Raw genomic sequence first — 11087 nt, 5'->3', positions numbered from 1 at the left:
ATGTGCTCTTGTCTGAAGAGCATGTAAGGTCAGGAGTTCAAGGTCAAGGGACACATGGTTTGGCCAGGCAGGCTCTTGGTGGGGGGAAGGGGGCTAGGGTGAGAGGCCCAGGGCTGCTCGCCTGGTCTCCGCAGCAGCTGTCCAAAATGATGACTACAGTGGTCCCTGCTGGCGCCCTGAGGGCTTTTTCTACCTGACACACAAGAAGTCTGGGGTTGGGCCAAAGGTCCCACCGGAGCAGAGGGGGCGGGACAGGATGTCTGTAATTCTGGACTTGCTGCTCTGGTTAGAAGTTAGAACTCATCCTACACTGCACGACCTGGGCACAGAGGGGCAGGTAACAGCCTCCCTCCATGACCTAGGAACGACCTTGGTAACAGCCCAATGCACTCACACGTGCTTTCCTCACCCAGGAGCAAGCCATTGGGCTCTCAGTGATGTTCCTCAGCTTCCTGATTCCTGCGGGCTGGGTCCTGCACCACCTGGATAGCTACAAGAGAAGCTCGGCAGTATGAAGGCTCTGGGGCTCCAGCTCCAGGCACAGGATGAAAGATCACATTAAACCCCTCCCTTCACCTAGTGGTCACTGGTGATTCTTCTCTGTGTATGAGCAGCCCCCTCGCTGGACACTCAGCATGGGACTGAGGGCTGGCTGGGCGGTCGTGGGGTGGACACCGTATCTGAGCCACAGTAGACAGGAGTTGCTCTCTTGGCCACAGGGCCCACAGCCTTCTGTGCCTGGCTCTGCCCTGTGCCCTGTATGTGCAGAGATGCCCCTTGCTCAGGGCGGGAGAGGATGGCCGAGGCCCACTGCCCCCCGCCCCCTCCCCCCCAAGCCCTATGTCCCATCTCCTGCTTTTTAATCTCTCCAGGCCCAGGCCTGACATCAAAGCTAAGACTAAGGAAAAGAGAACTACGAAAAGGACAGAACAAGTGCGTTTATTACAGGAACATTCTCAAATGACACCGGAGATATTCACACAGGTGAAGGGGATGGAGACGAGCTTCCGAGTGGTGTCCCCACACGGGCGATGCCTTCTCACTCCTTGGGGCATGTGCACACTCTCACCTGCCTCGTCACCACCAGATACCTGTGACCCCCTCCCCACTGTAGGCCACAGGAGACATCCACAAAGCAGACTTCTCTCTGTGGCCGGGCACCCCATCAGTGACAGTCCTGTTTTCACAGCAGGAAGGACAGTTCCCACTTCGCAAACACAATCCCACCCCCACCCCCAGTTAAATAAAGACGGCCTCAGCTGCCACAGACGGGGAGGGTGGGGGCGCTAGGTGAGGATGTCGTGGGCCTGGTGCTCCACCAGCATCTCCATGCTCCTCACGTCGGTGCACCAAAACTCCAGGCGATCCTTCATGCCTGCAATCTGAGGCAAACCAGGACCACACAGGTGTTAGGACACTTGGGAATCACAGCACCTAATGGGGCAGCTGTACATTTCCAGCCAATTCTTTAGGGCAGCACTAATAAAAAGAACATCAGAGCTGGGGGAGCAGGCTACATGAGACAGGATTATCCCAGGCAATTCTTATCACAAGGACATTAAAAAAAACTTGCATGAAAGAAAACAGGCAAGAATAGAGGAAATCCACAGGATTAAATTGAAAGCAAATATGAACAAGATGGATCTGAGCTCAAATCACAGAACTAGGATGTATCTGATCAGAGCACCAATTTGAAGATTAAAAGGCATCATCAGCACAACCAACATTGTTATTATGATAAGCTTTTAAATGCAGGGTTCAAACCCCAGACTTGCATTAAATTAGGTTCTTTGAAAAAACGCTTAGTCCCTACAGCAGTAAGATATTCTCTCAAATCTCTTAGTCAATACTGCTTTCTTTCTAAATGGCTTCCAGCCAAGAGAAACTAAGACAGCAGACACAATCCAAAACACCCACAAAGCTGAACTATGTATTCCAATCACGCTACCTGTTGCAAATCCAACACGCGAGGCTGCACCCAGGTCATGTGAACACGCTTATCCACTTCATCAATACTGCCTTTCACCAGCCCCACTGAGAGCGCCTTCATCACCAGCAATTCCACCTGTGCAGAGAGGGCTTGTGTAAGACACCCCAAGGCCTGCATGCACACACCAGCTGGCCCTGATATATGTGGGAACAAGACACTGTTTCTTCTGCGGCCTGGAGTCTAGGGAACTGTGCTCACAGGAGGCCTGGCCCGTCCAGGGAGCAGCTCTACCACTGGAGCATCCTGAGCCCAAGAGCTGTACCTCGTTCACGGTGATTTTAGCACTTTTGGCAATTTCTTCAAAAGTGAGTTGTCTGTGATTGGCAGGTCGTGTGAAAGTCATCTGAAAAAATATTTTGTTTGTTAACTATTTTTCCAAATAAAAACTGTCAGAGAACTGATGGGAATGTTTTTGTCAATACTTGCTGTGAAAACACAGATCTTATTAGTGTCCCCCACACTAAATTTTTCCTTTTAGATTAGTTGCGTATCTTACTAAGAACACGCCTTCCTCGCTTAGCTAAGGTGAAATACGATTCACGTCAGGTGTTCATACGTGGTGTCCCTGGGTGCCTGCTTACCTCCATGAGGCACAATAGCTGAATTTTCCTCAGAAGCTGGGCTTCGTTGGCTGCCAAATCAGGCTGTAAAGTAGAAAGCATCAGTTACCCAACCTAGGCTTTGAAATTCGTTCTGTAACGGAGCGAACAAAAAGAACCCTGGCAGGTCCAAACACCTTACACTGAAGGTCACGGAGGCCCACTTTTCTTAGGAAACCATCAGAAGGTGCACCTCGGAAACTGCATGCTCCCACGCAAGGCATTTACGAGGTAAGATTCATGCTAATGCCACGGACACCAGGGGGCAGGGTCCAGGTGACTCTTGGCACAAAGAAAGGCAGGGAAGGACCCATCCTGTGTCTGAGCAGGTCCAAGTGCACTGCCTGCTCCATCAGCTCAGTGTAAGTGGAGCCTTTCAGGAACACATTCCTTAAGCTCCAGGGGTCTGTTCTGACTGAAAGAGCAAGTTACTAATTTATAATGAAAGCCAGCCTTATCATGAGAACCAGACATGCCCTCTGCACAACCTGCAGTCACCCTACAGGTAGGTCACAGGTCACTGTTGAGCACAGAGACAAAAAAGGAGAAGGGGTTACCTGATTCAATTAGGAACTCATACCCCAACACAGGCAGAACCAGCAGGGAAATTTCTGCCATAGGTACTGGACAGGTCAGGCTCTTCAAAAAGAGCCCATTCCCCCTAAATGGGCTCTTGTTGTCTAGACAGATACCACTGGCACACAGCTTTAGTTTTGTTTTCTTGGGGCACCTAGGTGGCTCAGTTGGTTAAGCGTCCGACTTCGGCTCAGGTCATGATCTCATGGTTCATGAGTTCAAGCCCCACGTCGGGCTCTGTGCTGACAGCTCAGAGCCTGGAGCTGCTTCAGATTCTGTGTCTCCCTCTCTCTCTGCCCCTCCCCTGCTCACTGTCTCTCTCTCTCTCAAAAATAAACAAACATTAAGGGTTTTTTTTCCCTTTTCTTAAATTCCTATGGCTCGCCATCATCTTTCTTTCCAAGTGGCACATTCAGAGATCAAAATACAGCCTACAGTTAGAACTGACGGGACTTGCTTTCTGCCTCTTCTGCCTTTTCTGCCTCTTCACAGTCTGTATCTACTCAGCTCTGTTATGTGTGAATTCTACAAGTTATTTTGAACTTTGAGAAAACTGAAATTTTAGAAAAGTACAAAATAATAATATAACCATTATCACTATGAACATTTTAGTAACATTTACTTCTAATAGCTTCATGTAAAACAGAATAAACTTACTATTAAAGCTGAGGTCCTTGTTAAACACCTCTTCTCCCTAATTCACATCTCCCAGAGGCTCCTCTCCTTGCCCAGTGCCTTCTCCCCTGCTACCTCTTTCCCTCTGCATTGACCACCCCCCACCCCCTGCACTGACCCCTTCCTCCCAATGACTACTTCCACCCTACATAGACTGTCCTGCCTTCCCTCGCCCTAGGCTCTCCCCGACTCTCATCATTCACTTACTTGAGCCTCACATACCCTACTGCAGTTCAGCAACATGCTAAAGCTTCCTTTTCCTCTGTTGAATATACTCTTCTCATATTCTTCACTTGGCTAAATTCTACTCACACCTAAGGTCAGATACAGAGCATTACTTCTTTTGGGCAGTCCTCTGTGACACCCCTGTCACCCAGATGACACTTCTCTATTATGTTCTGTTAGTAGCACTGAGCACTATCATAGTAGCTGAGTTACTACTCTAAGTAGCCACTTAGCCACCTGCTCTATGATAGCAAGACTGGCTTGTCTTAATCTCCTGTCTCCCCAGTGCCTGGCATGTAGAAGGAAGGTGCAAAGTAAACATCTGTTAAACATACAGACACAAGGAAGGAGAGCCAGGAGCATTTAGGGTGCTCAGCCATCCTTCCCATGGCTGACCTGCTGGCCCCAGGAGGTCTTCAGAGTTTGGAATCTCTCTACGTTGCCACTGTTAAAGGCATAAAGGGTGTCAATCAGCCACTGTCGGTCGGTGTTCCTCAGTGATTCTAGCACGGGGTGCATGAGCTGTGAAGATGAGAAAGTTAGTTGGCAAAAAAAAAAAAAAAAAAAAAAAAAAAAAAAAAGAAATCAGTCTTCCCCTTGTGAAGAAACCTGTGCCCGGGGTCTACTTACAAGTTCTCCAAAGTTAAAAACTCCTTCGCCAAGAAGTCCTGCCAGTCCCAGCGTGAAAGCTCTCTCCTGCTGCTCAGACACTACGGCAACAACACATCTCCAGTGATACCCAGTTACGAGAATCAGTCCTGCTTGCCTTTAAAATTCTCACAAAAAAGTAAAGAAACCATTCCCTGTAATGGTTACATCACAAAGCCTTAACGTTAGCCATCTCTTAAAGTACTGCATTAACTCAAATTATACCTGGAACCACATATACAGGTTTTGTGGGAAAGACATTCTTTCATTTACTTATTTCTACCTAAATACGTAAATCTATTTATATTTTAAGCTAATCTACTTCCTGGAGTAGCAGATTCCTTATACCTCTTGCTTCCTATGGGAAGTGATACCTCTTATTTATCTTAAAACCCCCTCATTTAGCCTCTTTTCAGACTAGAATTAACCTACTTCCTTTCCCATACAACAATTCCCTATTCTCTTGACCACATCAGTTGCTTTTTCCAATATATTTTTCTTGAGATGCAGGGAGCATCTAAAACTGCACTAAACATTTTTAGGAGTTGCTGGTCTCCATAGCTTCAATGGTGTACTGTGAGAAAATTCTAAAAGAGGCTCAAATTTCTTCTTTAAACACATATTGCTTGCATTTTCCCCAAAACTCATTTTTCATTTTTTTTGGCAAGTGATTTTTGTAAGTAAGTTCTTCCCCTGGGTCTTGTTCAGTTTTCGGAACACAACTCTCAGGTACAGGGTTGCGGCGCACCCTTCGTGCCGCAGGGGTCAAGGGACCTACGTTGCTGTACTTCTCACGGGCCTCTGGTTCAGAGAGCAGGGAAGACTAGAGAAGGGACGCTGAAGGGCTATAGGGTGGAGACTCATTTTCATCTCAACTCAATGCTGAAGGCAGACACATGTAGAAACTAATGCTGGCACGGCTCTTTCCACCTTGTCACCATGAGGGCTCTTGTCAACAAGGGATGGATACTCCGGAAGAATTTCTGAGGCCTGCTACTATGCCCCAAGAGTGAGCTCCTACGACACGGACTTTAACGGCCTCATGTTACCTGGCAGATCCTTGATGTCGACACAGCCTAGAAACCTCAGAGCATCTTTGTAGTAGGATGCGTGGTTTCCGATCGTTTGATAGTATTTACTAGAGAGATCGTAGAAACGACTGTGAACTGACGTCACACCAGGGAGGTTGTTGAGCATCTCTTCAACGTCTTCAATTGTCTCCTACGTGCAGGAAACAAGATCACCTTTTTAACTTCAAACATTTTTAAAGAAATGTTGTCACAAGATAGATCGACAGATTTGAGTATATTAAAATGGAAAATTTCAGTTCACCTAAAACACAGATAAAAGAACAAAGACAAGCTATAGACTGGGAAGATATTTACTGCACACAAAACCCACAAGGGTATATGACCAAAGCTATATAAAGAACTCTTACAAAACAACAGGTGGCTAGCAACACAGAAAAAATGAGCAAAAGAAAAGATATTAATGGCAATTTACAGAAGTGGAGACACAAATGGAGTGGTCAATAAACTACCAGCAATCAAGAGATGCAAATTAAACCCTCAGTGAGGTGGCATTTCACCTCCATCAGACTGCCAAGAATTAAGTGATCTGAAAATACCAAGTGTTGAAGACACGGAGCTTTGGAAGTGCTTATATGGTGCTAGGGGAGTGCAAGCCATCTTGGAGAACGGTTTGGCAACATCAAGTAAAGGTGGACAGTGTACACCTTACACCTATAGCTTCACCTCCAGGCATATGCCCCTGTGAGATTCTGCCCATGTATGCAAGGAACTAGGCATAAAAATGCTGATAACTGGGGTGCCTGGGTGGCTTAGTCAGTTAAGCTTCCGACTTCAGCTCAGGTCATGATCTTGCAGTTTGTGAGTTTGGGCCTCGCATTGGGCTCTGTGCTGACAGCTCAGAGCCTGGAGCCTGCTTCGGATTCTGTGTCTCCCTCTCTCTCTCTACTCCTTCTCTGTTCATGTTCTCTCTCTCAAAAAGAAACATTAAAAAAAATTTTTTTTTAAATGATGATAGTATCACTGTTCATAGTAGAAAAGAGAACCCTGAATCCTTTCAATAGGCGACTGGATACACAGGCTGTGAAACAGTTATACAGTGAAATACCAAACAGTAAAAACAAATTGGTCACAGGTACCAACATGATGACTCAAACTTCACACTGAGCCACTAACTTAAAACAATACTACATGTCACTTAGATTTACACATCCCCATCTAGTGAGCATCAGGAAACACACGAACACGAGGAACACCAAACATGTGCATGGGAGCACTGTGGGTGCAAGAACCTGCTCTGAGGGCCCAGCAGCTCCATTCCTAGGCTGCTTCATTCCTAGGCTGGGTGGGCACGTGGATGCCCATGACAGCATTCTTTACCAGTACTTTATGGATTTCAACATGTCTTAAATATTTCAAAGCAAAATGCGTAAGTATGCATGCAGGCTAGGACTGGGCAGGAACAAGAAACAATAAGTAGTGGTATTTTAGGGCAATGAGAACATGAACACTTACCCCAATATTTTCTTTAATATTATGGTTACCAAAAAACCCCTAACCCAAACCAAAATAAGCACATGTAGCCTGTGGTTCAACAAAGATGACTGACCACGTAAGCTGGTCTTACTGCCACTCATATCCACATGTGTTCCTCAAATCATACTAAAATGAAAATAAGAAATAGATGGGAAGCTTAACAATGATTAGGAGGCAGAGAGGGTGGAGGAGCAACACATGACCTGTCGTGGTAAGTGGGCCGACCCTGCTCAGTGAGAACCTGTGTAAGTTCTCAGGCTGTGGACAGTCTGAGGCCGTCTGGACTCACCCTGATGGCGGTGCTCACCCAGAACAGTGCTCTTTCAAAGGGGAACAGGCCTTGTATCAGCAACTTACTCTCAATAGTTTTGAGAAACAAAAACTACACACACAAACATACAGAGTAACAGGGCAAAGAAGTGAAATGTCTACAATGGGAGTGTGAGGGAGGGTACAGGAAAGGTCCTTGTGCTATTCTTGCAACTTTTCTAGAATTTAAAATTCCTTTAAAAGTTAAAATGGAGGGGCGCCTGGGTGGCTTAGTCGGTTAAGCGTCCGACTTTCGCTTAGGTCATGATCTCGCGGTTCGTGGGTTCGAGCCCCGCGTCGGGCTCTGTGCTGACTGCCAGCTCAGAGCCTGGAGCCTGTTTCAGTCTGACCCTCTCTCTCTGACCCTCCCCTGCTCACGTTGTCTCTCTCTCTCTCTCTCCTAGAAATAAAAATTAAAAAAAAAAAAAAAAGTTAAAATGGAAAAACAGGATTTTTCTCCTATAGCTCTAAACAACTTTTTATTTATTTATTTAAAATGTTTATTCATTTTTGAGAGAATGTGAGCAGGGAAGAGACAGAAAGAGAGTGAGACAGAGGATCTGAAGCAGGCTCCGTGCAGTCAGTAGATAGATCGATGCAGGGCTTGAACTCACAAACCGTGGAACCTGAACTGAAGCTGGATGCTCAACCAACTGAGCCACCCAGGTGCTCTTCTAAACAACTTTCTAAACCAAAGAGAAATCTGTATTATGGCAACCTTACCTTTGTAACCTGTAGGTCCCCGATGTTTAATTTTAGAGCTCCAATTGCAGTTTTACACAGGATCACTGCCTCATCACTACTTTTCACCTAAAGATGTCAGAAACAAAAGAACCTGAGAAGTGTGGGCAGGAGACCAACAAAGCAAGGCATCTGCGCACTGGATTAACTTAAAGGATTAGAGACACACTGGTCTCTAAAAGGTGTGCACAGTGAGCCCAGACACAAGCTGTAAGTCACACGTACTCTCAAAGTGTTGGCTCCGACTTCACATTTACCTTTTCACGAGTCTTTTCCAGAAAAGTAAGAGCCACGTTAGGATCTAGAAAAGGCAGAACACTGTCAGAAAACCACCAACACAATATCTTTAGAGACTAGTTCCCACCAATGAGGACATTTAGGTAGGATAATCTTTAGGTTTAGACCATAAATATAATAAAAACATAACTTAGAATCTGGTATTTTCTATCAAAATGTAAAAGTTCAATTAACTTTTATTTCAAAATCATTTAATTACCGTTTGTATCTGCTCCTTTATGAAACAAAGTAAGACTCACCAGTCATCTGTCTAACTACATGAAGAATGATTTCTACCAGGGACAAAGGATTCACCCTGAAATAAAAACCACGGGTCTCTGAGTGTCAGTAGTATCAATGTTTTCATGTTCAAAGTCAAAAACTGACAAAAGTCCTTTACCTGTGTTCAAATTCACTGATGAAGTTTTCATAAAGCTGTGGAAGCAAAATAAGTAGAGTAATTACAGGATGTCTTTAATTTTGTAAAGTCATACACAACCACAATGCCCACCATATAACAGGCACTGCAGTAATGTTTGCAAGATGATAGAAGACCCATATTTGGGCTTATTAATCATGAATGGATTACTGAAGAAAGCTATGCTTTTTTTGGAATTAGATTCCTGACCTATAAGGATCTCCTAAAGACCAATTCCTATATTCTTTCTCCAAAGTACTCTAAGTGAAACAGACTATCCATTTAAAAGACTCACTAACTTTCAGATTTTAGAGGATTGTGGCCTATATTAGCAAATGTATAAGCCATTCAGCAAACACTTGGTCACTTACTCAGACTCTTTGCTAGGTACTACAGATACAGAATGTATAAAACAAAAGCCTGGCATTCAAGGATTTCTGGCCTAGTAGAGCAGACTTGTAAACAAAGAAATGACAATATTGTGAGTTTACAAGCAAGGAAAAAAAGAAAGCACATAGGTGGATCATCCAAAAGGAGAGGTTCCAAAGGTTATTCCAGAAATGGTTATAACTGAGTTTTAGGGAAGGACGAGCAGTTAGAGAGGTGAACAGATTTGGTATGGGGAAGGAGGCAGTTGGGAGAACACTCCAGACAGGAACAAACATATGTAAAAGCACTGAAGAAAACACTGCATATGTTTTAGCAGCACTCTGATGAACACAGAGAACAGAAGGCACTGGGACTTATCCTTGCCCTGAGGTCAAACCTGAACCAGTGGAAACACATGATCACACTTCTACTTTATAACACGACTAGAGGAAGGGGGGGTAAGGGAGGGAACAGAGTAAGGGGGCAACAGCAGTGAGGATGGACAAAGGGTCTGAGAGATTTGCTGGTCAAAGGGAAGGGGAGCTACAATGACCTCTGAGCTTATGGTTGGGTAAGTGGCCAAAGGGAATGCCCCATGTGGGCAAAGTGGAAAGAGAGAGCCTCAAGATAGGGCCAACTTGAATACAGAGAGTCTGCAGTTCCTCTGGGATATGAAGACAGAAAGATGGAAATGTCCTGTGAAAGAAAAGGTGGTGTATATGCTCACACACTGTGGAATATTATTCAGCCTTAAAAAGAAGGAAAGCCTTCCATTTGTGACAACATGAATGAAACTGGAGGGCATTTTGCTAAGTGAAATAAATTAGACAAAGACACATACTGTATGACCCACTTCTAAGTGGAATATAAAAAAACTGAACTCATAGATACAGAGAACAGATTTGTGGTTGCCAGAGGCAGAGGGTAGGGGGTGCAAGAAATGGGTGAAGGTAGTCAGAAGGTATAAACTTCCAGTTATAAGTCCTGGGGATATAACTTACAGCACTGTAACTATAGTTAACAATACTGTGTTGTACATTTGAAAGTTATTAAGAAAGCAGATCATAACAGTTGTCATCACATGGGGCGCCTGGGGGGCTCAGCTGGTTGAGTGTCCAACTCCTGATTTTGACTCAGGTCTTGATCTCATGGTTTGTGGCATGGAGTCCCGGGTCAGACTCTGTGCTGACAGCGTGGAGCCTGCTTGGGATTCTCTCTCCCTCTCTCTGACCCTTCCTCACTTGTGCTCTCTCACTCTCAAAATAAATAAACTTAAAAAAATGTCATCACAAGGGGCGCCTGGGTGGCTCAGTCGGTTAAGTGTCCGACTTCGGCTCAGGTCATGATCTCACAGTTCGTGGGTTCGAGCCCCGCGTTGGGCTCTGTGCTGACAACTAGCTCAGAGCCTGGAGCCTGTTTCAGATTCTGTATCTCCCTCTCTCTCTGACCCTCCCTTGTTCATGCGGTCTATCTCTCTCTCAGAAATAAAACATTAAAAAAAAAATGTCATCACAAGAAGAAAAAAAGTGTGTGAGATGGATGTTAAGTAGACTTATTGTGGTTATTCTGCATATACATATATACCAAATCATTACAATGTACACCTTAAACTAATACAGCGCAATACGCCAATTAGTTCTCAATAAAACCTGAGGGGTGTGTGTGTGTGTGGGCGGGGGGGGGGGGGGGGAGGGGGG

At 45.2% G+C, this 11087-nt stretch overlaps 1 protein-coding gene across 2 annotated transcripts in view; it reads right to left on the bottom strand.

Annotated features, from left to right (window-relative positions):
• Positions 1-923: 923 nt before the first annotated feature.
• Positions 924-11087, bottom strand: part of PSMD13 (proteasome 26S subunit, non-ATPase 13) — a 14023-nt gene continuing 3859 nt past the window's right edge. Inside the window, exons 3-13 of one of the 2 annotated variants that reach the window (XM_077752913.1) lie at positions 9004-9038; positions 8864-8919; positions 8585-8628; positions 8310-8396; positions 5763-5934; positions 4696-4775; positions 4462-4587; positions 2572-2634; positions 2253-2333; positions 1949-2065; positions 924-1382 (exon numbers count right to left, since the gene is read on the bottom strand). In XM_077752913.1, the coding sequence (XP_077609039.1) occupies positions 1287-1382; positions 1949-2065; positions 2253-2333; positions 2572-2634; positions 4462-4587; positions 4696-4775; positions 5763-5934; positions 8310-8396; positions 8585-8628; positions 8864-8919; positions 9004-9038 (957 nt within the window). In that variant the 3' untranslated portion in view covers positions 924-1286. The remainder of the gene's footprint in view (positions 1383-1948; positions 2066-2252; positions 2334-2571; positions 2635-4461; positions 4588-4695; positions 4776-5762; positions 5935-8309; positions 8397-8584; positions 8629-8863; positions 8920-9003; positions 9039-11087) is intronic. The other variant, XM_077752915.1, reaches the window with a different exon arrangement.

Source organism: Crocuta crocuta, unplaced genomic scaffold (assembly GCF_008692635.1).
Source record: "Crocuta crocuta isolate KB4526 unplaced genomic scaffold, BGI_CrCroc_1.0 scaffold4561, whole genome shotgun sequence".
Classification (NCBI taxonomy): domain Eukaryota; kingdom Metazoa; phylum Chordata; class Mammalia; order Carnivora; family Hyaenidae; genus Crocuta; species Crocuta crocuta.
Note: the sequence above shows the minus strand (reverse complement) of the source record. Positions and strands in the feature narration are given on the sequence as shown.